General features: G+C 40.5%; 2 protein-coding genes across 2 annotated transcripts in view; both read right to left on the reverse strand.

Annotated features, from left to right (window-relative positions):
- Nucleotides 1–5573: 5573 nt before the first annotated feature.
- On the reverse strand, nt 5574–14564 carry LOC104326671 (potassium channel, subfamily K, member 16). The gene is made up of 5 exons (XM_009931476.2): nt 14352–14564; nt 10456–10570; nt 9750–9916; nt 7170–7335; nt 5574–5797 (listed from the first exon to the last, which is right to left on the reverse strand). The coding sequence occupies exons 1-5, from the start codon at nt 14562–14564 to the stop codon at nt 5574–5576; spliced, it is 885 nt and encodes a 294-aa protein (XP_009929778.2).
- A 6938-nt stretch (nt 14565–21502) lies between these two features.
- KIF6 (kinesin family member 6) overlaps nt 21503–27679 on the reverse strand; it is a 169176-nt gene continuing 162999 nt past the window's right edge. The window contains exons 21-23 of the mRNA XM_075445778.1: nt 25961–26067; nt 25769–25776; nt 21503–22856 (exon numbers count right to left, since the gene is read on the reverse strand). Coding sequence (XP_075301893.1) covers nt 22788–22856; nt 25769–25776; nt 25961–26067 — 184 coding nt within the window. The 3' untranslated portion in view covers nt 21503–22787. The remainder of the gene's footprint in view (nt 22857–25768; nt 25777–25960; nt 26068–27679) is intronic.

Genomic DNA, 27679 nt, shown 5'->3' on the forward strand with positions numbered 1-27679 from the left:
CGGGGCCGCCCGGCAGGGCAGGGTGCCCGGCCGGCGCCTCCCCCGGGCCTCCTCCCGCCGACCTGCCCCTTCCCACAGCCCGGTTCTGCCGCGTCCCCCGCGGGAGCCCGCCCCGCCGCCGCCCTCCTCCCTCGCCGCTCCGCTTCCCCCGCCTGTCGCCTCCCGAGAGCGGACCTGCCCCCGGCTCCCCGCTCGGTGCGAGGGCGGGCGCCGGGTCAGGTCGGTCCCTCGGCGGGGTGCTGCCGGCCCCTGCCCCGCCAGGCCGAGCCGCCCGCCCAGCCACCCGGTGCCGGCCGCCCACCGCCGTGCCAGCGGCCTGGGGGGATCGGGTTTGCTCCCTGCCTCATGTGCGAAGCTACTTGAAAAGGCAGTAAACGGGTGTTTGCGGTAACAGCCCTTCGATATGAGCAACGGCAAAGGCAGCGAGCTTCCGAGGGAGTCTTTTCCCTCTGACCGGCTGGGTAGATGAGGGGAGAGCCGTGGATGTTGTCTACCTAGACTTCAGAAAGGCTTTTGACACGGTCTCCCATAACATCCTCCTAGGGAAGCTCAGGAAGTATGGGCTGGATGAGTGGTCAGTGAAGTGGATTGAGAACTGGCTGAATGGCAGAACTCAGAGGGCTGTCATCAGCGGCGCTGAGTCTAGTTGGAGGCCGGTAACTAGTGGTGTCCCTCAGGGGTCAGTACTGGGCCCAGTCTTGTTTAACTTCTTCATCAGTGACCTGGATGAAGAGTTAGAGTGCACCCTCAGCAAGTTTGCTGATGACACCAAACTGGGAGGAGGGGTGGATACACCAGCAGGCTGTGCTGCCATTCAGCGTGACCTGGACAGGCTGAAGAGTTGGGCAGAGAGGAACCTGATGAGGTTCAAGAAGGGCAAGTGCAGGGTCCTGCACCTGGGGAGGAACAACCCCATGCATCAGTACAGGCTTGGGGTGGACCTGCTGGAGAGCAGCTCTGCGGAGAGGGACCTGGGTGTCCTGGTGGACGACAGGTTAACCATGAGCCAGCAGTGTGCCCTGGCTGCCAAGAAGGCCAATGAGATCCTGGGGTGCATTAAGAGGAGTGTGACCAGCAGGACAAGGGAGGTTCTCCTTCCCCTTTACACTGCCCTAGTGAGGCCTCATCTGGAGTACTGTGTCGAGTTCTGGGCTCCCCAGTTCAAGAAAGATGAGGAGCTACTGGAGAGAGTCCAGCAGAGGGCTATGAGGATGATGAGGGGACTGGAGCATCTCTCCTATGTGGAAAGGCTGAGGGAGCTGGGCTTGTTCAGCCTGAAGAAGAGAAGGCTGAGAGGGGACCTTATAAATGCTTATAAGTATCTGAAGGGTGGGTGTCAGGAGGATGGGGCCAAACTCTTTTCAGTGGTGCCCAGTGACAGGACAAGGGGCAATGGGCACAAACTGAAGCAGAGGAAGTTCCGTCTGAACATGAGCAAGAACTTCTTCACTCTGAGGGTGACGGAGCCCTGGCACAGGCTGCCCAGGGAGGCTGTGGAGTCTCCTTCTCTGGAGATATTCAAGACCCGCCTGGACAAGGTCTTGTGCAGCCTGCTGTAGGTGACCCTGCTTTGGCAGGGGACTTGGACTAGATGACCCACAGAGGTCCCTTCCATACTCAAATATTCTGTGATTCTGTGATTTTTGCCATTTGTGGTTTTCCTAGGAAAGCTAGGAACACCTTCTCCGTGTGGACAGTTCCTGGTACCTGCTTGATTGGCTGTTTTCTTGCATAGGATGCATCAAGTGTTCCCCTCTGTTCTCTCACCAGTAGAAAATACAATCAAATCACTTCGGGTGTATAAAAAGGTTGTAATTTGCCCATTTTGTTGCAGAATATGACATAAAGGGGAATAAGCCCACTAAATTTCTGAGCAGAATGCGTTATACATGATCAGACAGGAATGCCTTCTCACGCTGTCCTGTGACTTTTTTTGCCAGGGGAATATTTGTACCATTACAAAAAAGGCAGCCTTCAAACAGGTATTGTACCACTGGAATAGTTCTGGTAATGTGCTAATTCATGTTTTTCCAGGAGGTGCTTTAATCTGACAAGCGTAAGCTCATGGTTTTATTGGCAAGATGCAAAACTTCAACTGGCCTTGGTATATCCTTCGCATATGAAAGATATTATCCCAAACACAGTCTTTAAAAAAAAATAAAAAACAATATGCTGTTTGTTGCTCAGTCTGAGCTCTGCCTTTTCAATATATTCATTCCTGAATGATGTTTAAAATGCAAAAGAAAAAAGCCTTCTGTAAAAATATATATGCAAAAGAAAAGATGCAAAGCTACTAGAAAGTCTGTATACTCAAGTTTCCCCTTTCATTTAAGATCAGGAAACAGACGCATCTGAGCGACACGTTGACTTTTTAACTGCATTAAAATCCAATAGTTTATACAAAGCACACTACTAAGTACAACCATGCTGAAACATTACAGACTAAACATATTGTGTTTAATGTTTCTACTGAAGATATATAAAACAAATTACAGGTGAGACTCTGGGTTTGTAACTACAAGCAAGACTACGGAAACCCAGGACATCAAGCACGTGCTTGCTAGAAGGATTCTGGGCGGGGACAGAAGAGATCAAGATTCACAACAAATCTTCACAGAATCATATCATATTTTAACAGCTGATTTTCTTGAGTATTCTCGGAAATATCACTTGTGTGTCAGCCCTGTATTTACATCTCCAGAGAGAGTGGCTTCAATGCTTGCAGGTGCTATTTCGGTGTTGTCTGGAAGGTACCAATACATCTGAGGATGAGAAAGGGCTTGCTGAGTAGGCTTGAAGGGTAAGTGTAAGCCTGGAAGGGCACTTGCTTCTTGTCCTGCACTGGACTGCAAGTGGTTTGTGCATTTTTCTGACTCCTAGTAAGCCTTTGTGATTGCACAATTCTTCCACGTTATTTTTCTTAGGTGGTGAGGTGATAGTTGTTGACTGCCTTTTTGTTAGATGAAGAGCACTAGAAAGCCCTTGATCCATCCCTGCTCAAGAACTGGGCCAGTGCTCCCAGTCTGTGTCCCAAAGGAACATTGATTACGGATGTGCATGACCTTTAGGATCTTTCCAGGATCTTCAAAAACTGACAAAGCAAGCAAGAAATTTCTATCACTTGTGTGACATGTGAGAGGTTGTCAGTATCTCTTTTCTGTTCTGACATGGCCACATGCTTGATTTATGGTATCTTTTCTGAGTCTTCTGGCAGGGAGCTCGAGAACTGCTGCAGCCACTCTCAGCCTGACTAAAAGCAGCAGTAGCAAAACATTCAGAAGACAGTCTCACCATGCTGCTGCTTTGCAAAATCAGTATCGGGTACAGGAGCAATTCTCTGGCCTGCAGTAAAAGCAGTCCAAACTCCCCGATGTCAGACGCCAAGTAAGAATGATTCTAACAAACACTTTGCCAGTAAGAGGTTCATGCATGCTTTCTATCCCTGGTAAACCTCATTATCACTTTTTATGGCATGCAGCATGGTGTATAGGATCACCTTTAGACTAGTGCATGTTTTGTGGCTGACTGTGGGTAGATAAAGAAAGGAAGGCATGGAAAAAGGCAAGGTGAAGGCAACAGGTCAGATATAAAAGTCAGTAGAGCTTCAGTTTTGTCTTTCAATCAAACAGGGCTAAAATGTCTTGTGGTGTTGACACAAGGCAGGTACAGAGCACAGGGTCAGTAATGATGTTAACAAACGCATGTGCAAACATTACGTCCGAGGAATGGAGAATACTGAGAGAGAAAGTTTCCCGTGAGGCTTGCAAATGTACAAAAAGCCAGACAAGAGAGAGTCGGCTGCTCTCAGCGAAAGAGGCTGCAAAGCAAGCCGTTGCACAAATCTACGGGAATAGCTGCGGGCATAGAGGAAGATCAGTGCAAAAACTGAGGAGATAAAATCTGTGAGGTAGGCAGCTGTAAGATACAAGAGAAATCTTAGATGGGATAAGCATTTGAAAACTCAGTTTTAGAATGAGTTGAATAAACCATAGCTGGCATTCTTACATGCCAGCATTTCAGATCCGGGCAGCCATGCTGCACCATGCGGGAGTCAGCAGCTGGCAAAGAAAACAAGCACCAAGTCAGATGTAAGAACAAGCGTCTGTTGTGACGCTCCTCAGAAGCAAAAATCTAGCACAGAAAGTATGTGGGAAGAGATTTGTGACCTACACATGTCTCCGCATGTTTTATGGACACTTCCCCAAAATGAAATATGAAAGCAGCTGCTGAAAGGCTGACGTTTGATGTTACTGTAGCCTGTCAGCCACAGGCCAGCCTGGGGCTAGTCTGCATGCCCAGTCAGATTTCACTCACACTTTACTTTAAAGTTCCACTTATAAATGGATTTAAAAGGATTAATTGATGGTTAGTATGAGTTATAAACATACTGAATAAACAGCAGTATGTACCTAATTACAAGTATACCCATGGAACGTGTTAGTGATGGTTATAAACAATCTCGTATGGTACTCAATGAATGGAAAATTGTTTTATCAAGTTTCTATAGTTTACTTTAATACAGAGTGTGACTACAGTTTCATATCCCAGTGACAAGCCTGCTATAAGGTGCTTGTATGTCCTCCTTTGGCTTTTCTGCTTCTTTGGAGGTGGCTGCTGCTACTTTTGACTTTTGTAACTGTGGCAAAATCAAACTCCCTGTTTCTCATGGGTGACACTGGGTGCAGGACTGAGGATCAATTTTAACACCAGAGCCTATCCTCAGCCTTGTTTCGAGGTAAACGGACAGCATCATCTCTGCATGGTGCACAATAGTTCTTCCATGAACCAGCTCAAGCAAATCCTAGACTCTAATTTGTGATCTGGCTGGAAATAAGGAAGTCTGCTTGCATTTAGATGTAAAGTGCTGTTTTCAAGTGGCTGTGAAATGAACTGCAACAAGGATAAGGACCTGCTTTGAGCTGTTAGCTCACCCTGAAACGGATTGTAACAGTCCAGGCAGTGCTGGATAGACACATAATTTCTGTACAAGTTCAGAGAGAAGCATTTTAGCCCAGGAACTAAAGAAATGTTATATTTTTATATGACAGCTGCTAATTTCAGACAATATCAAATGAATCTTACTTGGATGGATGTCATTAAGCAGGTGGTCATTACTGTCGATACTCCTCTGTGTTTTTGTTTGGTTTCTGATTGGAAATGAAGAAAGATTTCTTTATGTGACCTTTTCCCCATGAGATTCTTGGTGACATAACTTCTCATTGGAGCTGGGAGGCAGTCACTCTGGATTTTTTTGAAAACGAGTGACCATAAGAACTGAATTCTGCTAGAGAAAGAGGAAGGATAATAATTGATTACTTCAGGGGAAGTGGCCTTTGTTAAGTAAGAAGTGTAAAATGAATCCTGGGACAGTTGCTTTACCACGCTTGCTACTTCTTTGGAGGTTTTAATTGGCTGATGCCTACACAGCGTGTGGCAATTTCAATGCATCTGAAATATTTCCTCCTTAGCAAACAGTCCACAACCAGTGGTTTAGTCCTTTATCCACAGGGCTTGCTTAGTGTGAGATAATAGATGACAGATGCGCTGTCAGGACTGCTTTCCTTGTACCTTGCTCAGCTAGGGATGTGAATTCTGGGCTGCTCAGGTTCATCTTCCAATTTGATCGTGGCTGCTTCTGCCAAACTTAAGTCAGGCTTGTGCCACTTTAGCTGAAGGAATTTTTCCATCAAGTCAGCTCCCACGTTGAAGACCAGAGCCAGCCAGGCCAAGCCAAAAAGGATCCAAATCGCAGTTAGGCTCCTGTACACTGGGATATAGTGCTTGTTGGGGTTTGTGCCTGAAAAATCCGGGAAACTTTGCATGTTAACCTTGACAGCTTTGGTCTGCCAGACAACACACATACTCATACACCCTCTCCACCCCCTGCAAAAGTGTACCTTTAATAAGTTTGTGTGAGCTATGAGCGTTCTTCCACACCCCCCCCTTTTTTTTTTTGGTTCCAACTCTCAGGTTAAGCTTAGCACAGTTGGCATCAAATCTCTGAAGCTGAAGCTATATAACAAAAATAGCCATATCTAATGTTAATCAGGGAGGCACAAAATTGAGTGTTCCTTGCCACCGACAAAGAAAAAAAACCATCTTGCAAACCCAGTGTTGAATCCATATTAGCCATATTTTACTCAAGAGACACACAGGGGATCTCAGATGATTTAGCAAGATACAGTTTACTATCTCAGTAACATAGTGATTGCTTTTTGTAGGGTGATATACATCAGTAACCAGGACTCAGAATCACCTGGAGAATATTATATGGGAAATGCAGCCATTTTAAGCAAGTGGTTATGGGAATCTGAATCCCCAGTTTGATGTTTCCACAGCATGGACAATCGGTGCAGCTGATACAGGCATAAGACAGCATCGCACCCATCCATTTCATCTCTGTCATCCAGATCATCATGAAACTCCACAGTGCCCAGATTCAGCATGCAATGGGTTTTTATCTCCTTTCAGGACATAGTTACGACCTGTAGCAGAAGAGAGCTACTACTCATGAAGGAACAGACCCTGGTGTTTTTAACAAATAAACACCTTATACGTATTCTGTTAAGAGCATTTGTTCAAGTAAGTGGGTGGAAAAATAGCCCCTCACATGTCTCTACTGCTATGTCTCAGCCTACATCTCTGAAGATTCTGTAATGTCACTGGGTTTGTTTTCTTTCACAGGCATCCTGGGGCTGTCAGTAATATTTATCCTTCTGTAAGTACTGATCATTTCATATTTGACATGATTTCTTATTGGGAATGGTAGGCACTTGCGGAAACAAATCACTGTTAGGAGACAGTGGTTCAAAGGCTGAGTACTGACAAAGAGATTTCCGTTATATTCCACCTGTCACTCATGGATAACATTCATACCAGCTTGGACATAGTCGCTGTTGAATGGGTGTTCAGTGGCATATGTGAAATGAGTTTGGTGACTCTCAGCTTAGCTGCCAAGAGAAAAATGCCCATGTCCTGTAATACGTTAGCTCATTACTACCACTCTTGCTCAGCTCGGTCTTGTACCAGGTTTATAGTGGAATGAATATCTATTTGCTCTGTTAATAGAGATACATATACACTATATATAGATCTAGCTCTCTATATATATACTCATACTAGAGTAGCTAATTTCAACAAAGCTAAATCCAGTTCACCTTCTTTATTACCTACTACATAATCCCCAAATCCAATGGTGCTCAGGGTGATGAAGGTGAAGTAAAAGCCTTCTCCATAGCTCCAGCCTTCTACGTAACTGAAGACCAATGGTGGGAACACTAGAAAAAGCAGGGTCCCAGTGGTCAGGAAGATGGCCACTGCCAGTGTTTGAACCACCTGAAACATAAAAGGAAGACAGCAGCTAAACAGCACGAAGCAGTTGTCTAGTGGAAATTGCTGGCTCTGTTTTGCTCTTGAATCACAAACCCACTCCAGCTGAGAGCAATTTCCAAAAAAAGAAGAATAAACCAATGCTTCCATGCACTGCAGGCTGACCTCGCTCTTTACGCTACACATAGATAATGTACCTAATCATGAATCCAAAAAATCTCAAAATTAGGAAAAAAAGAAGTATTTTTTTAGGCATTTTGCAATCTGTTTTTAAGTATGCTCAAGTCATATTTTCAAACTTATTATGGCAACCATAGCAATGAAATACTCACTTTACTATTTCAAGTGGAGATGCTCTCATAATCAATTGGCTCCTGTCTTTGAGGAAAATCACCAGGTATTGCATAGCTCATGATACAAAGATTGGCAAGAACAAACTGGGGTTCTCTTCACCATGACTGCTTCCAAAGATTTATAAAGTGGCTTGCAAGAGCTCAGCCAAAAATATGCTTGGATGAAATCTAAGTGAAGCCAGTTTGCCTGCTTTTATTTTTAACTTAGAAGCATTCAGAGCAGAACTGTTTTCTGTCAGCACAGGGCAGATATGTGTCTCGGTACAAATGTCTGCCTCCTGGGAGAAAAGTTACAGCATATGTGGCTGCAATAGATATGTACACAGAGTGGTCAGTGAATGGGTCGTGACAGGGGATTTTAGGATTGAGGATCGGGAACTCATGGATTTCCAGGGAACACAGTCTGGTGAACTTTTGACTAGTGATGTGTGGGCTGATGCAAAGTCATTGCAATTGTTTAAAAATGCCCTCAAGGACATTCAAACCAGAGTATGATTTTCTACGTATGCGCCTATTGTGACTGGATGAAAAACCAAACCACTGTTTATAGAGTGGAAGGTCTAGGTATCATGTTTTTCTTTCTCTCTCTGTATTATCTCACATAGAAAACCATCTGCTGAGCTTGAGAAACTTGGCGTGAGCTGACTTTGACAAATCACTTCTATATTATGTGCCGTGTCTCTCCAGCTGTAGAATACTACTTACCTCATCTGCAAAGCACTTTGAGAATTACTTATCAACATGGTTATAGTTGATATCTGTTTTCATTTAGTTCATTCCAGAAGTGTGATAGCTTTTAATTAGATAATAAAGTTTGCATAAAATTTTATACTGAAATGCACAATATTACTTTTTACCCTGACTTTTAAGAACTTTCTGGTACAAACCTACAAAATAGGGGACAGTAAGCTGGGAATGAAGAAGAACTGATTGTTATTAATTTCCCAAAGCGTGATTAAATTGTATTTAAAAGGAGATGAACCAACTTTCTGGAAGAGGCCTTTCAGACTGAACAAGAAGATACAGCTCCAAAGCTTTGTCTGATCATAGTAGTTCTGCCAGAAATGAGGTGTTAATTCAGGAGTGAAAATTAAAAAAAAAAAAAAAATCACATCCCTGAGGTGCTACTAGACTTCTCAGGAAAGATGCAGCCATACTAGCATGAAAATCCTTCTGGTAGTAGATGTATTTGGGGAACAAACATAGGTTATGCAGCTAAAGAACTTCTTGCTTATGTAAACCAAGTCTGCATTTGAGAGAGCCTTTATAGCTTTACCAGTAAATCTTTCCAAATGCAGGTAAAGAATGGAGTGACTCACAGATTTTACAAATGAAAAAGAGAAAAAAACTTGTGCCAGCACTCTGAAATGTTTCAACATATCTAGCATATCTGGTCTCCCTTTTCCCTAACTTCAGGGGTCAATTCATTGAACCTTTACTCAGAAACATGCACTAAATTTGTTATTAATGACCTTCACATATTTTCTGTTATCAGTGCTTCCCTTATTCCAATACATCTGGACTAGTTCAATGACACACCAATAAACTATAACTAAGGAGAAGGAGTATTTATTTACCTTTCAAGAAAAGAAAAGGAAGGAAGTGCTAAATTGCTGGCACAATCAGGGAAGGTAATTCAAGCCAGATTAGCAGGCCAATAAAAATAAGTTGTCTTTGCAGTCTACAGCTAGATTCTGGATAGATGCTGGCATAGGCCAGATAATAAGCACTTGATTCAGCAATGTGTATGTGCATGTATTCTGCTAAGGTCACTAGGGCTGTAGGACCCTGCTCAAAATTGAGGCCATGCTTGCTTAACAGTTTTGCTGAGTCAGGTTTTAAAAAGGCAAATCTAGAGTCCCTCAAGCAAAAGCAAATTGCTTTAAAGCTATCGTAGATAAATAGAGTATATCAATTTTCTGATATAAAGGGCCACATAATTGCTGTGGTTCAGAAAAATATAGGCTCACACAAGGAAACCCAATCTAGTAGCACTAGTACCTATCTAAGAAGAGACCTTACATTAGTTTTAAAATAATGGAAATAAATGATAGAGTGAAACTGTACCTGGGCACGGCCTGGCTTTTGCACCCATCTTTCCAGGGTCATCAGATGAGCATTGAGGCCTTTCCCCAACTGATTAAGGAAGGCGAGGTTGAGTGGCACTCCAAATAAGGCATAGAACACACAGAAGATCTGCCCTGCCACTGTGCTGGGGGACAGGTTACCATAACCTGGAAAAAAAGAAGAAAACAGCTACATGAAAAGGCTTTACAGTCAGGCTGCAGGCCATCATGGGAAGTTCCTAGGCTTGAGAGCTCAACTATTTTAAACTTCAGGAACCTGGTGACCTATGATTTTCTGCAATTAAATCTGCCTAAAAACTGCTATAGCTTATGATAGACCCCTGTGCATTCACTACTACTAAGAGAAAATTTAACATGAAAAATATTACTTATAAAGAGTGTTGTAATTTTCTATATGTCTCTGATTTTTTGGTGAGTGTAGCTGAGTGCTTCAAAGCAACCTCAGGATGAGCTGTGCATGTACATAATTATATTGCATGTACCAAGTAGGCACTCAGCTTTTTTTGCAGGTGAAATATGCTGGATACACAAGAATAACAGGTATGATTGGAAACTAATAGAAAACTGTAACCCACAGGAGTCAAGATTGTCTTGCAGGTGTATTCTGTCCAGCAAATGTACATTTCTGGGGGCTTTACAGGACAGCTGGAGGAAACTCCAATTTGTAAGGAAAGAGAGCACCTCACCTATAGTGGTGACAACAGTTCCTGCAAAAAAGAAGGAGTTGCTGAAGTCCCAGTTACTGGGATTCGTAGAGTTTCCTTCTGGGTTGACCCCTTTTTCCCATGCTTCCATGAGGACCTGAGGCAGAAGAGGTCAAAGGAGCAAAGATGAGCAACCCATTAGACCGAATCAGGAAGAATGTCAGAAAAAAATAGAAAAGTAAATATTGTTTTCCATCTTGAGCAAGCAGAGCAATAAATAGTGTAGATAACAGGGTAGATTTTGACTAAGATGGCCTTGTGCTGACATGGCAAAACTTGGAAATAGAGCTGGCCTGGAACTTGTGTCACTGGAGAACTGGCCATTGAGGTAGGATAGGTTCCATAACTAGTTGAAGACTAAGGGGGAGGGAGTGGAGGGAGTCCCCAGAGTGATCAAACAAGGAAAAGAAAGTGAAGTTATGCCATAATAAATAAAGGCAGTTCCTCTTCTCTCCTTCCCTAGTCTAGTCATCTCATTCCAGTTTTTAATTTGTGCATGTGTAAATGTATGGTTGTGTCAGTGGGAAGGGTCATGGGGAACATGCATATTTCTGCTTCTTCCATGTAAGTACTAGTGAGGATGAATTACAATTTTTGGCTATGACTACCCAGTAATTTTCAGTGAATATCAGGCTTCTAGTCTGAAAGATTAGCTTATGAAATAGTCTCTGCTATTCCAGATAGCTCTTACCAGATGACCGAAACTATTATGTGCAAAAAAAAATGCTGTTCCTATTTATGCATCGAATATCTTGTTAGCTGCATTAGTGAAGATTGTGTTCCTTTGCTCTCCCCAAGGATTTCTCTGAAGGAGACTGGTTACCTTCTGCTCAGTGGCTGGGGTTGCAAGTATCTCCTTGTTTGCTACATAACAATTTTGAGGTGCACGTCACAGCCTTCATCATTTTGCCAAATGCCTGAAGGAATTACTTGTTCATCTCTTCTAGAGACTTTTGTATGATGCAAGGCATGAGCAGGATTCAACAGCAACCCCAGCTGTAGTTGGTTCCAGGAGTAAGAGACCAAAGAATATACTCTCTTGATTCGAAAGTGGACCGACTGCCATAAGGATTGCTTATCTGAGGAGCATACCCACTACAAGGTATCTGATTTTGCATAGGTTCTACAATATTATCTGATCTGTACTGGTGGATTGAGTACCTGAATAGCCAATGTTATTTCTTCATTAAAAAATCCTACAGCATTGGTCAACTCCATCAGACAGGGCTGCTAGGCATCATCCCAAGTGATCTCCTGATTCAACTGCCAGCAGAGTTTCTTTTCAATATGACTAAGAATTTTACATTATCCATTAAAAGCATGTTCTTAGAATGTGAAGAATTTGACATGTCCAATTACCTAGAGCTTACAATTTTATTCGCTTTTTACAAGGAACACACAGAAGCTACTGAGGTGTGAGTCTTTTGAAATGTCCAAAACAATCACAGGTTTAATTCGTCCCTGTAAGGAACATTTGTCAGTTCTATCCATTTCAATGCGCAAGAGTTCAGAGGAGCTACATTCACATCATGAAAGCCAACATGGAAGAGTAAGATAATATTGAATGTTGAACACTTCAGACAGTCTGACAAGGTCAGATTTCTTGGTATGATGGTTGCTTTTAAGTACAACCCCAAGAAAGAAATGTTGTCCTGGTGCTCAGGAGAATAATTCTTAAACAAAGTAAGTAAGTAAAAGCAATGTGCTGTAGTTTACAGTAAGAGTATGGAGCCTACATAAAGCTATAGTAGGATGTTTAGAGAATAAAAGCTGCCTGCCTCTTCAGCTCCTGTCCTCCTCGCAATGCACATTGCAGCCACTTGTGGTCATAGACAAGGATTTGGTTCTCTTGGTCAATATTTATATCAGTTCCTTTAGGGCGGAAAAAATATGGACATAATCAAAACAGGGACTTAAAAAAGGTATCTGCTTACTCAGAGAATCTGCTTTTCAGCTGCGCTGTCAAAATGGCATAATTTCTTGGCCAAAGTCACAGAGACTCATTAGATCACAGAGTTTGGATCTGCACTTTCTCAAAGCTCCAGGCTGTTCAGCTCAGGAGCTGCAGCTCAGGGCCACCTCTCACCTGGGCAACTTTAGCCAAGCAGAGCTGATGCAGTTTATGGACGCGGAATGGCAAGAATTTGCTTCACGCACAATCAAGTCGATAAGTGGTAACTCTATTACTAGTGATAATGGATATGCAAAAAGAAACCTTGGGTTGATTCTCAGATTCCAGGATTTAGGTTTAAAGAACTGGCAATAAGACAAGACGCCTTATGCTTGTCAGCTGAGCAGACTGAATCTAGTGGCTGTATCTCACCACAGCATGAATACTGTCACTTTTCAGACATGATGAACAGGCCTCCTAACCATACAGTTAAAAAGCATAGGTAGATGATTGTTTCCCTGCATTAGAGATTTGATATGGGAAGACTTCTATTCCCCACTATTCATAAGAGCTGGACAAATTTCTTAAGAGGTCTTATAAATGACAGGTGAGTCAGAGAGCGCCTGTGCTCACAGTTACCTTGGGGACTACCAAGTCTAAGTACTTTGAAGCTTGGTTCATTGTAGATGATAATCTAGTGCCCTCAGCCGGTTTTGTATGGAACAGCTTACAAGCGAAAAGTATCTACTTCAGCAGGGGGGCAGCAAAACGTGATTCTCTGAGTGGCCTGGCACTGCTAAGGAAGCTCTGCTGGAGCCAGAGAGAGCTGGACATCTGTGAAGCCTCCCTTAAGTCTCAAGTGTACCGGAGATGTAACTAAACCTTTCAATCTGATGACGTATCCCAGTTTGGTTTAGAATGAGACTCGGTGTTTTCTTCTCTACCGTCACTGTCACAGAGCTAAGGGAAAGACAGGTAACATCACCAGCTGGTGAAGTTGAAAAAAACAGATGTGTTTTTAGGCATGTAAGTTCTTGAAAACTCTAGTCATTTTCTGACCAATGTCAAATGCTCCACAAGACATCTGTCACAGTATTAGTAATCAGAACATTGTCCTTGCAGACAGAAGCTCAGGCACCTTGTCTTCCCTTTTTGATCTGAATTTCACTGTTTGCTAAAATCCATTTACAGAATCTGGGGTTTTTGTTGATCGAAAGCATATATACAGTCGTGGTAGTTGTCTGACCTGGACATCGCAAACCTGCAGCATGTTTAGATTTCTATCACATTTAATGACCTGATACAAAGAGTTCAAACAATATAGGCACCCACCTTTGCAACTGGATTAGTTTGGAGCATGAAGAAAGTGATAGTTCAAGGATTTCTGTAGAGTTCTTGCAATATGAGAATGAGAGGATTTGTCTATAATAATACCGAGAAAGGTCTTGTAATTTATCTCTAGCCTGTTGTGAGGAATAGATTAAAATGTAATTGAAGATGTCATTAATTGCCAACTCACACTGAACAAGAAACCTTTATCTTTTATTATAAGTGACTGATAACACAGCTCATGAAGGGTGACTGCCTCTTCTCTGTAGAATCCTGGAAGTGCAAGACCACCTTCAAAGGCAATAGACAATTTCTGATAGAAAAGAAGGGCAGAATTTGCACAGGTTTGAAGGGCTGAAGTACCATGGTAAGGCAACTTACTTCTTGTAGGTTTGATTCTTGTTTTTTGTCCCCATGTATAATTCCCATGTAATAATTAATGAAGGAGCTGGAAACCATGAAGCTGAAATTATTGCAAGGTAGCATGAAGGTGCATCAGCAGGTTTGCATATTTTGGGAGTTCATGACTTGGAAAAGAAAGAAGTGCAATAGATAAAGAGGTATGTGAATGGGCTTGAGAAACCTCTGCCAAGACAGTATAATTTCTTCTAAGCAAAATAATGCTTGAGCCAAAATAATGAGACCTTGTTCCTCTTACCTGTACAAACTGCTCCAGGGCTTGCCTGTCCAAGCATGTGTAGTTCTGCAGGAACTTGAGTTTCTCCAGCTGGAACTGGTCCCGAAAGTGGGTCTCTGCCTGCTTCTCCAGCAGCTGGAACACCATAGCACCCAGGAGGAGGTAAAAGAGATACCCCAGTACCAGCAGCGGAGTCCAGCTGATCTGCTGGTTGTGTACGGTGAGGAGGGGCATGCTGCTGCTCTGCTGCTGCCAGTCCCTGCTCAGTACTTTAGTAGGTTACCGTCCCGAGATATGTGCTACCCAGGAATCACACACCCATGTTCCCAGCTACTGCCCTGGAGAATTTTTTAACAGAACATATGGGTATCAGGCCTATAGAAAATAAGAGTAACAGGCAAATTTTATTCCTCCACATCTTTTCTCTATCCAAAATAAAGGGAGAGCATTTGCGGCTTAATAAGAATGAGAATCACCATATTTTTCTCCTATTAAAACAACTTTTATCCAGAGATCTGAATCAAATGAATGAAGCCTGACACAAGCCCTGAGACTGGTATTGTTATCCAGGCTGGAAAGCTGATATAAAACTGTGGCTGAATGACTTACCCAGGGTCATACGAATACAGAGTCACGAATAGACTCTTACAGTCTTGACAAGTAAAGCCTTACTCTAAACACTAGACTTCTGTACAAGAAAACACTATAAACTCCCTAATTACAGCAGACTCCCCAGAACAAAGAAGAGTATGGAGCTGAATAAATGGAAAAGTCAATAGCTGCCGTCTGTACCATACAAACATTGCTGGCACCAGTGAAAGCAGCATGATGAAGATCACAAACATCCTGAATTCAGCCTGGTCACAGCCTTCTCTTTCTTTTTTGACCCTAATAAGATCAGTCCCCTCACTGCCTGGCCTGCCGCTCCTGAACTCTTTGTCAGATGATTCCACACGTGAAAACCCGTTAGTCCATAGCAAACGAACCCCTCATGCCTGCTGCTTTCAGTCTCGGTGTTGCCCTTTTAATCCAAAGGCATAAGGGGGAAGGAGGACTTACGGTTAATCGTTAGCTAAAAAAGTACCAGAGGTTCACTCATGGGAGCCTTAACAACTATCATGCACTGGAAATGAGCTTTGCTTGCGTATTTTTCTGTAGGAAGAGCTTTACAACTAGTGTCATCTATGCCACACTTCTTCTAGAAGAAAACACCCAGACACCCAGAGCAAAAGGCCATGTGGCTAGGGCTGCAAGTTTGCTATTAAACTCCCTTCTCATTAAAATGTTCTGTTTACAGACACCCCTTTTTGCTCAGCATTCAGATTGTTTTTACCTATCTTAAAACAAGAGGTACTGCTCAGAGAAGAAGACTGATAAAACGGTTTCATTCACATCTACATCTGGGAAAACCCCTGATTTTGCCATTTGAACTGTGCTCCTAGCCTAGGGCCAGCCATCTCCACCCAGAAGAGGATGACTGACTGGCAGCAGAAGGCCACTTGTCACTCTGAAATGTGACATGTCTTGTGGAGAACTCCCAGAAGAACATCTTGGACTTTGTCTGGGACCAGTCTGTTGCTGTGACTGGGGCACGGAACAGTATCAGTAGGGAAGTGCAACGTGCAAGGGCTCAGAGCCTTGGTGCTCTGGCGTTTCTTTCCAGCTGAAGTGAAACATTTGGGAGAGTGAAGCTATAATGCCATTGATGTTACCAAAGCAAACTCATCTGGAGCAACTGAGATGTCCAACTTATCACTGATGCAAGGCCCTCTCTTGGTCTTTGCTAAGGATGACGGTTACTTTCAGAGTATCTAGGAAGAACTTCTCTCTTGTGTCTGATTTCCATAATTAAAAGGCACAGCTTGTTGTTCCAGACCTTGTGAAATGTTATGGATAGACAAGCCTGGGATGTTGCACAACTGCCTGTTACACTAGCAGGGCTATCTCGGGTGAGAGATCCAGATACTCGTCGTGTTGTTGTTTATAGGACCTATGTCTGCCAGTCCAAGAAAATGCTAGCCTATTGGTTTTCTGGAAGGGATGCAAACACACCCACATAGCTGGGCTGAGACAAATTCCCACAGCTGAAGTAAGTTTCACAATGAAGGGTATGAAACTATTAATAAAGTTATAAATGAATAAATACAGCACTGAACCTCTTCCATGTCCCATTCTGTTCTGTTCAGTTCAGTTCAACAAAGCATTCCAGCTGCCAAACTTTTCCGTCTAAATGATAATGCCAGAAGAAAAATGTCCACTTAGGCTTACTTTTAGGATTTTAATTTTCTGACAGTTTTGCAAATTGAGTCACTAAGATTGTCAAGGTGTGTTTACTTCTATACTTTACATATTTCTACTTAAAGTACTTCAGCATTAGAGATGTATACTGTTTGGTTGGCCAAGCGAAATGATTTCTAATCACCTTTCAGAGAAGGCGTTACCATCTTTACTTTGACTATTATTTGAAAAGTATTTCAAAAAAAGGCAACAAAAATCAATTAATGGAAAATACAACAAACGGCTGAAAGAACTTCAAGAGACACATGGAATATGTGATAGGATGTGTTCTGGGGCTGATGTGGAAAGCAGTGTTTCTGCAGAAATACGCAAAAAAAAAAATCAATTTTATGTGCACAAGGAACTGAAGAGTAAATATGTGGTTAGAGATGAACCACTCTGCAGCTGAATGACCTTACAGATAAATGAAAAAGCAAAATCATGAAGCACACATTTAAGAGTATTTTCACAAACATGCACAGTTCCATACAGGTGAGTGGAGTAGTGTGCTCTGAAAATGTGAAAGATAACAGTCTGTAAATAGTTAATGCTGCCATATTTACTCTCATGGAAAAGCTACAGAAATATATACCTACAGGTTTCAGGTTATAGAAATCATCAATCTTCTTTTGCAAAGTTTTTTTTCCCCCCTAGTGTAAGGGTTACAACATAGCAATAAAAGTAAACAAGATCCTGTGCAGTAGCCCAGAAGTTATGTCTTGTTATAGGAAAAAAGAAACTCAAATATGTACATTTGGAAGTAAACAAAAGACTTACGATTTCCGAGTGAGTTCTGAATCTGGAAGACGGAGCTCAGCATGGCTTAGCACATCGGAAATCAAATTTGGCTTCCAGGTAGAAAGGCATAATATACAATATGCTGAAATAACAGTGCTAGCAGATCCCTTTTGATAATGGGATGACAAAGCACAGCGTCTGATCTAACTTCTCTCGTTGGTCTTTTAATGTTCTTCTGATTAAAAAAATAAACAAAACCTGGGTTCACAAACATTAGAAATAAAAAATGCTGAAAGCATAAACTTCTTGAGTGTAGCTGAACTTGGAAGTTGACTGTTAGCCATAGGTCCTGCTGTTCCACTCCTCCACACCAATGTTAAACAACAAGAGTGCATTGAGCCTCAGAGCTAAGGAATGAATTCTCACAAAACATATTTTGAATCTAGAGCTGAACATGACTTCCTTGATTATTCCTTCACTTCTCATATCTTCCTCCCTCAACGCTGTTGCAATGTGTGACTGACCCAGCAGGATTCAGCTTTTACCAGAAAAAATCTGAGCCCTTTTGAGAAGGATAGGTACCAAAATGACATCCTGGTCTACAATAAAGAGAATGAATCACTTCACTTGTTACCTGGAGCAACTCAAAGGATTCAGGGTTCTCCAATCGCTTTACCTATTGTTGCTACAGTCTGTAACAATTCTTAAACATGGAGAGATAGGCCAAAAATAACTGACTTAGTTTCCTCACTCTGTATTTCAAAAGCCAGAAAAAAATTCCATTATGGTCAGTAAGAATAAAATTTAGATAGACACAAATGAGCTGTTTCTAAAATAAGTAAATAAATGGTTGAAAGATACCTTCGCTGATACTGACATCCTAAAACTTCCAATAAAGGGTGAATTATTGGACTAGTTTTTCTAAAAAAAATGTCCCTGTACAGAACTAGATGGCAAACTACATGCAAAGAGCCAAAGACCGGTTCTTCCACAAGGTATGCTTTTCAGCCTCAACAATTTGTACAGGGAAATACTGAATTATTTTGAATTTTCCTTGCTCCTTGAATGACTTTTAAATCCTGCACTTCAGAAAAGGGTTAAGGAAATTATTTCAAACTATGTGAAATATAAATAGCAATAACTTACTGCATTTCTTCAGACATGACACTGCCATCTGGCAATTTTCTACTTCTGATTTTGTTCTCATTCCAAATTTAAAGCAGTTATTTTGACTTTCTGGTTTACACTTACATAGGTGAAAACGTCGATCATTTTCAGATAAAGGTTATAAGGAGTTCCAAGATTTCAATAGTATTTTTCTCAGAAAGATTTCATGGGGGGAAAAAAAGTTTCCTTGAATTCTGTAGTTATTGTATTGGAGGCAGACCTTCTTATTTCCATTCTTTAGCAGTATAAATGCATTTTGGGTAAACCCACTGTTGGCTCACAAATACAAGTAGTTCACTGTTTATGTCAAATGAAGCACCTCAGCTACCCCCCAAAAAATGAACAGAAGATAATCTTTAGAAAATCTCAGATGTGGCCCCTGAGATTTCCCTGAAGGGAAAAGGAAAATATAGTTTTAGTGAAAAGTCTTCAATTTTATTGTGGTGGTGTCAAATCAAGGCATATAAAGTAACTACTATAAATAACTAGTTTATGTCGCTTGCCTTATTGGTGAGGTTTCAGAGCAAACACTGCAGGAAGTGAAACAGAAAAAATATTAGAAAAAGATCATTTAACATTGATTTAAAGAACAATAAAAGTGATTAATATGAAATAATCTGAAAACAGAAGTTCAATTGTTGTGGTTATTAAAAATGGACTTTGAAAAGACAAACAAATTCTATACAGAGCTACCAAACATACTATGTCTAACTAGGCATTCCCAGATTTTCAGCTTGTTGGCATCCATATTCACCAGCTGGATACTTTGTACAGGCAACGTTTACAAGATCCTAACATTTTGTAATGTTGAAGTGCTCTCAGTTTATACTATTGACATAAAACCACTTGCATCCAATGATTGATTAAAGCAGGTGAGAACAATAAAATCTTTGTTGGGAAGATATTACAGTGTATAATTACACTGTTCCATGTGTGAACTTCATTTTTCCACTTCAAAGCCTCTTTCATAAAAAATGCAGAAGTGAAAAAGGGAGATGGAATTAGGCATGCCCATCTTCCAAGCAAGACAAACTCAACATGAGGTTATGTCATTTTCTCCTTGCAGGTCCTTGGAAAGCTGCAGTAGCCAGAAAATGATGAAAATGGAGACAAATGCCCAGGCCGAAAGCTGGTGAGCTCAAGGGTTTCACTGGTGTGATTCCAGTCGGCGTATAGACCCCTGGCAGATTCAACATAAGTGAGAACAGACCCTTTGGCCTTTATTGTAGGTCTGAGTCATACTGTGACCATCCCAGAAGCTATGTTGGTGTAGGAGACCAGCAGATGTCTATCTTCTCCTTCAATAAACTGTATAGCAGGATTGGAAATGCCTTGAAATAAGAGATGAGATGATCCACAATGTCTGGCATAAATTAATCCTGGACATATCTATATGAAAGCATTGTAAAGCTACCTCCCCAAGAAATCTCCACAAACAAGATATTTGGATTAATTTTGGTTGGACATAGTAAGTAAATTGTATTTACCATACAAACACCTAAACAGCCAGCAGCTAGATACCATGCTGAATAGACTGGGGTCAGATACGCATGAGAATCTCTATGCTTAGCAATACTGTTTTACAGGTGGCTTAGGCAGCAATCAAGACCATTACAGATGTGGGCCACTGATTGTTTCTTCAGTGTGGTAAATGCTTGGGTTATTTCAAATTACTCTAGAAATAATATGAAGATAGATTATTAAAACAAGTAACTTTTTCATCTGTGGCCAATCAAACTGTATTGAAGAAATAAATGCTTTCTGCTTTCATGAAGACAAAAAAAAGAGGAAACTCAGTAGCCTTCCAACACCTGTGAGAAGGCTATCAAGAAGATGGAGCCAGGCTTTTGACAGTGTCGCTTGTGAGAGGAAGACAGACAATGGGCATTACCTGAAAAAAGACAAGTTCAGACTAGATATAAGGAAAAACTTTTTCATGATGAGGACAGTCAAGCACTGGAACAGATTGCTTAGAAAGGTTATGCAGGTTTCCATCCTTGGAGGTTTTCAAGACCAGACTGAGCAAAGCCCTCAGCAGCTGATGCTGTTTTGAGCAAGAGGTGAGATTAAAGACATTCTGAGGTCCTTTCCAACCTGAATTTTCCTATGAACCTAAGAGGCAACCTTTGAAGAGTGGAGGCAGTTTTTTAAAAAAAATGCATGCTGTATTTCTTAAGACTATTATGTACTGACTAAGTAATCTTTTCTGTACACATAATAAGAAAATTCCAAAAGAAGCAAGAAAGGCTTTATATTTATTTATACAGTTTTATATATTTATATGGTTTTCTATTACTGGATGCACTTTTGTCTAAACTCGTCTTATGTGTTTGGTATAATCTTAATCTCAGACCATTTTGCAAATCAGGTATTACTTTGCTGATAGTGATTGAATTTCATACCAATTTTACAACTTTGTAAAAAAACTTTAGAGAATTTTGAAACAGGAGAGCAAGCAATCTTTTCTCTTTGTGAGTTAGATGTATGGCAAACTGAAAACAAAACACTGAATATGTAATCATCATGTAGGAGCAGTGTCACATAGATTGTACTAGGATAGCACTGAGATCCTGCTCTTAACCAGTTACTGAAAGCTACTGGAAATGCTTCAATGCCAAAAGAAATGAGCTGTTGTACCAGTAATTCTCTTTTGGCCACCTTCAAATAAATTCACCATAATGAGGATTTTACTGAAAACCGAAAAAGGCAGCTGCTTCACCCAGCAATGGTTTGGAACCTCTGTTCCTTCTCCAGCTAGGTGGATGCAGGCAGAATGGTGGTCCTGTTCTCCTCAACGAAGCCGTACAAAAATGAATTCAGTGTATATTTAATAGAGTGTTTATATATAACAGAGTAAGAACAAGAAAAACACAGACAGACATAAAGATTCTGGCAGAAAAAGGACATTTTAATATAATTTCCAACAAAGCAGACATACAAAAGGGGGAAGGACCTGTGGATTTTCCCACCTCTGACCAAATCGTTGAACCCTCTCTTCCCAAAGCAACAACAGATCTGACTTTCATCTCACCTCATCATCCTAAATTCTGCAAAAAGCTCACCAATTTCTGTGGTGGCTGTGCTGATTTTTACAGAAAATAAAAATGCAGAAAAAGGTATAATTTAAATATTTCTGAATCGATTGCTTCTTAGTTGTTAATTTGATAAACATGTATCTTCTGTAGGTTTGAACATATCAATTCACCATGTATTTCTGAATAATTATGAATTTGCCACAGAATTAAGTATCAGCAACTTAAGGAAATACACATCCTTGAGAATGATGTGTGACGTCTGCCAATATACTGTTGTATTTTTATGTGAACAATCCAAATTCTCCCAAATGCGTGACTATAAACTTATCACTAGCGTGAAAAATGATAGCTTCGATCTGGAAGTATGTATATCTCGGAGAAATAGACTATATTTTTCATTGCATTTTTTAATTTGTTTTAGTCTGATGTATAAAATACATTGTTGCACAACCAGATTTTATGCAGTAAAGTAGTACTGAGGCAACAGTGAACTTGTATATAACTGTATTTAAATTTTCACATCTCCTTTGTGTTTTACAACTGTTTGCCCTGTTTTACTTTAAGCCTATCGAGCGTCATTGTTTCTTCTGAAACCTGTATAGTCTGTGAGGGTGTATATTTTGCAAAACATTGAATATTCAAATTAAAAAAACAGTTGGGAAATTCTGAACTCTAGAATTACTTTCTAATAAAAATTTATTTTCATATTACAATGCAAAGTCAGTATTCTAATAATCTGATATGAAAAGTACTCTTTCTTGGGGAAAAAAAAATTGGCAAAAGGTCTCAAATGAAATTTTATAGACTATTGTAACCCAGATAAGTACTGTTTTTGCACAGAAATCTCTGGATGCCAGCTAGATGTAATTAACAAAGACTTTTGCAAATCCATGCAAACAAAACTACGGTCAGTAGTAATAAATGTTCTCCAGATTAAAGATATAGAAGAACATTAATACATTAGATAATTTTAACATTTAGAAAACATACAATTAATTCTTAATAAACAAGAATATTTGTCAAGCTCCTGGTTTGGTTGTTTTAGTTTTGCTTAATCTTAATGCAAGCTGAAGATAACTGAGTGCGAATATTCAAATATCATTCCCTGGAGAAATGGATTTTGCTGTCAAAGAGAAATAACTTCTATATCTTTAACAATCAAATCTGTACATCTAAGGTGGTTATTCATACCTGTTTCTTAACAGAAGAGGAAGGCAAAGAATAAGGTCTTTAACTGTTTCTAAAAGAAAATAGTAGACTGCAACAAGAATTTCATTTGTTCCCCAAGCCTGAAAGGACATAAAGAATACATTAGACAGTATTTCAGGTTGTGTTGTCAGTTTTAAAATGAACTTCAGAAACATAAAACAAAAGAAAGGAAAAAAAATCTTTTAATTTAATACTTTCAAGACAAAAAAATCATTCATCTACTCTTCTGCATTTTCATTTCTCTACCTCAAGACTGAACAAGGCAACAAAAGAATATGTTTGCAGAGTAGCCCTATTTAAAAAGCTTTCCAATGCAGTTATTACATGCTTTTCCAACCCCAGCAAGCTCTTGTGAATGTACCTGCTTTAGTACCTCTCTGTTTAGAAAGCAAATGGTAACAACCTACACTGAGGCAATCTTCTCCAAGACCTCTCATTCCCTCCCGTGTGTTACTGTCACTAAGGATACTGAGCATTCCCATGCTTTCTGTTTATGAAATGTATTTTCCACTCTGTTAGCTTCTGCACACGTTTATCTTTTCTTTTTTTCCCCAGCTAATGTAAAGTGGGGCCCTCAGTTTGCTTGTAAGATATTGATCTAACAGTTTGAAAAGGTCAGGATCAATAAAGGGAAGAGCAGTACGTTGACAGTTTTTAGGGCTAGCAGACTTTGATTTGGCTGAACCTGTGCTTTCTCCTGTGGTTTCCTGCAGGACACTCTGTGTGTAACAAACACGCAGGGAGTGAATACATTTGTGTGCAAATGCAGAAATATTTACTGAATATCTCAGTTGAAGAAAGTTTTGGAAGTAGGCAGTGGATCGCTGCACTGGGACTCAGCATACTTAATTTCTATATGAAGCTCTATGACTCAGCTTTGTGGCTCTGAGCAAATCATTTCTCTCTTTCATCTTGTATATGTTTGAGATTTATTGAGGAAAAGTTCTGTGAGAGACTGATAACATATCAGTTTTTCCCGCAAAGTATTCAGTCAGAATACATTTCTTCTTCTTCTACTCTTCCTCTCTGCTTAACTCTACTTTACTGCTGATAGCCTTTCTCTGTAAACCAAACCTCATACAAAGCTCCTCATCCCCACCCTCAAAAAGAAAACACTTCAGTTCTCCTTTCCTTTGGATGCAACAGTTATCGCAAACTCCTTGTAGCGAATGATGCGCAAACACTACAGCGGTTACTGCACCTCTCTTCTCTTTTTAGTCTAGAAGTAAGTTAGGGAAGAGTGAAGTGGTGTGCTCACAGGGAAAGGGAACGCATAACGCTCCCACAGATATGGGAATTGTGGAGTGTCTCAGCCCGCTTTCTTCTGCCAGTTAGAAAGGCTACCACTGCACCTCATAAATGTCCTCAGGTTTCACTATGGTGGTGAAGCACAATGTATTTCCTTAGCAGTACTAATCTGTAGGTTTTACCTTTCTTCATCTTGCTAAATCAGAATTTACAAACTTTTTTGATCAATGGTTCTTGCTATAGGTAGCTCCATCCTTCAAATCTGGGAGGTTTTCCCTTTCCTCACAAAGAGTCAAGGAAGAAAAGCCTTCTTTTATCTGCCAGATTGACTCCAAATCCTTCTCAGAACTTGCTGCTGAGCTGTCTCTTACTTACGACATCAGGTCCCTATGTGTTTGTAACATGCTGGTCGTACTTCTGAAGCCTCTTTGCTTTTTGTTCCCCTGCCTGTGCTTCGTGACTGGTTGAGATATCCTGCCCTGCGCTGTCAGGATAACCAAATGCTACTCCATTCCTTTCCAGCTGTTTAGGGCAGCATGTAGCCCACCTTGTCTAACTGAACTTCAGAACAATTTTAAAAGTGTTGACTGTTCTTTGTTCTGCAAGAATACCTTTTATAACTTGGGGCCTAATAGTTGCCAATGTTGATAATGCCTCATCCCTTCTGCAGCTGATGGACGATGCTAGGTAATAGCCTGTGGCTGAAAAACTATCAGGGTGGAAAAGGCATTTGAGAGAGACATTCCTGATATGGTATGATTTAGGAGATGACAAGATGTGCTTTTGTTAGTTAGATTACTGTACTTCACAGAAAGTCAGCTTTGGACCTTCTAAAGGCCTGAAATGTTTGTTGTAAGACACTTATCTCTAACCTTCTGGTGAGCAGCCTATAAATTCAACTTAATTTCATTTGCAGAAGAAACCTGACAACAGCTTTTCTAAATAAAGACAAAAGGGATCCCAAAGCCTGTGTAAAGTGTTTGCTTTAGGTGAGTGTAGGGAGGCTGTTTTTTCAGCCACTGTGTGTTTACCTGACAGTTTTCTGATAAGCAATGTGATAGCGGAACCCCACTTTGTGACAGTGCTAACACCATCTGCCAGGTGCTGATAGCTTGCTGGATAATGCTGTCATCAGCACTCAAGTGCTGATGGAAAGTTATTGCTTCAGTAATCACTACCACTTTCATCTTCTGCTTAATTGGTTGCTGCCGCTAAAAACTATTACTAAAAAAAAAAAATAGCCATGGGTCATTTTTCTTTATCATGATGAATTACTTTTAGGCTACCTTGCAGTGCCACCATTGTGTACTTACTGCTTTCTGATTCCTGCCAATTTTACTTATGTACACTGTAGAGTGAAATTTATTGCCTACCTATGACTGCTCTCAGTACCTGATTTGGTGACAAATACCCATAGAAAGTTTCACTAGACCTTGATATAGTGAAAGACTTGTTAATGGCATACTCTGCTAGACACAGTGGGCCAGTCTGCCTCATGAGGTAGAGCACAGTGCAATCATTTGCGTAATCTTTATTTGGTGTCAATTGTTACAGCTAAATTTGTACCAGCTGAAAACCAGGCCAGACAGTTTAAAGGAAATGCATACAGAAAATTTTGGAAGTATTTTAGCCATCAAGAAACCACATTCAAACGCATTTACTTCAGTGTAAAGGAACACACTGTGCAGGCTGCACAGACATGCACACCCCAGAAGGTTCGCTGGTGGTGGCTGAGGAAAACAGCCTTCACAGTTTTACAGTGCAGCATTGAGCTACTAAAATAAACACACGTGGAGAACCTCAAGTGTTTAGAACAGCTGAGAACATAATGTAATATAACTTAAGCCAGAATCAGTTCTTTCTTGTGTCAGTATAAATATGGACTACAGCTATTATGACTTTAAAATTCTGTACTGTAGATTTTAGTTTGGCTTCCTATTTTTTGGCATGATTTACCTGTCTTTTGCAGGATGTTCTGTCTTGCTTTCATGAAAGCTTGGATGTCAGCATCAGCCTGGGTGTCTCCAGTCAGAGAAATAGATGTACTGGAACTTGGTGGGGTCCTGCAATAAGAAAGTATACTTGTGGACCCAACTGAGTAAGAAGGTTATTTTTCTATTCCATTATCTCTTCTCTTTTTTCAGTGTGGAGGACTTTGTTCTCCAGATACATTGTTAGAGATGGCACAGTTCAGAGGAGAACCAAGCTGAGGACTTCTTAATGCTCTTATGCAGATTCTTGAGATCAGCCAATATCCTTTTAGTTTGGTAGGGCTACATGCTTATCACCTATTAAAAGTCTCACAAAGGTTTAACAATATTTTACTGTCGAGTCAAAGACTCACCGCCAAGCAGAAAAGCCTAATACAGTGAGTTTGCCAAAGAAATGGTGGATGTGACTATGCCATATGTTTGCCTCAGGAAAAAATGCTGCTATTTATTTGAACAGATCAATAGTATTTTTGCCTACTGTAAGGGAATTAAGCTTTCACAGAAATAAACAATCACATGACATTTGCTGGCAGAGGCAACTCCTTTACGCTGCTGAGTCTCCAGTCACAGCTGGGGTCTTGTATCTATGCAGTTAAATCATTGACTGACCTTTACTTTTGACAGACCTTCAGATGCTATACAATGATGTAGTACATTGAAGCTATTCTAATCAGCTAAGAAAGCTAACAGTTTGGCCCTGTGTCTTTAGCCTTGTTTAAAGATTAAGCACTAATGGTGAAATGAGAAATATAGTGATAAAAATTACAATATAGAAGGACAAGCGGAACTAAAGGGAGAAACTTTTTTTTTTTTTTAACATATCCTAGCTTTGTAATTAATTTCCACTGTTCCTGACTGGCTATTGCAGTAGAATGTAATTGTGCCTGACATAAAACAGAAGTCTGATATCCTTGTATTTGTGCTACTAATTAAGTCCTCAATTGCTGAATTAGTGAACCAAAATGGAAAAAAAGGTAGAAATTACTAGGTACTTCATAAAATATCTCTTTTTATCTAATTTACAAGGTGATCTCAGAACACCAGTAAAGGACTATTCTGTTACTGATTTTCATTTGATTAGCAACAATATAAAAAATACACAGGATATTTGAGAAGGTGCTTTCTAAATTCCATTTTAGCTTCTCTTCTGTTTCTCTTAAACAGAAATGCAATTTAAAACATTACGTTCTGGGGGATGAAATTTTCCATGATTTTTCACTGTTCTAGAAATGGATTGTTTTGGAAAATGAAGGAAAAAACCCCTTGTGATTTGTTCTTACTAAAGCAGTAGGAAAAATCGTAACTTAATCATATTTCTCTAAGGGTCTTAGTAGCCAGAACCGTTAAGCACAATAAGAAGAAACTTCTGGAAGTATACTGACTTGGCATGATGTTTTGATGGGACAAAAGAACATAGAAATGAGCACAGTAGAAAAAAAAGAGAAGCTGTCAAAAAAAAAAAAAAAAGGTTCTGTTAACCTGCTAAGCAAATTTTCACAAAGCAGTACCTCTTTTGAGAAAACAGGACGTGTAACCTTTGCCAAGCCTGACACACCTGGGCTGCTGGTGTCATTTTATTTTACTGCAATAATTTGTAGGAGGTAGACTCAAAATATTTCAGGGACAAAATCACAAGAATGAAAAAATCTCTGCGTAGTTCCTGTATTTGGCAGTACTTACATAC

Source organism: Opisthocomus hoazin, chromosome 2 (genome assembly GCF_030867145.1).
Source record: "Opisthocomus hoazin isolate bOpiHoa1 chromosome 2, bOpiHoa1.hap1, whole genome shotgun sequence".
NCBI classification, from domain to species: Eukaryota; Metazoa; Chordata; class Aves; order Opisthocomiformes; family Opisthocomidae; genus Opisthocomus; species Opisthocomus hoazin.

Coding starts and splice junctions, on each gene's coding strand:
- LOC104326671 (XM_009931476.2), bottom strand. CDS start 14,564: ATGCCCCTCCTCACCGTACACAACCAGCAGATCAGCTGGACTCCGCTG. Junction 10,571..14,351: donor CCCTGGAGCAGTTTGTACAG/GTAAGAGGAACA, acceptor CTTCTGCCTCAG/GTCCTCATGGAAGCATGGGA. Junction 9,917..10,455: donor AACTGTTGTCACCACTATAG/GTGAGGTGCTCT, acceptor CTTTTTTTCCAG/GTTATGGTAACCTGTCCCCC.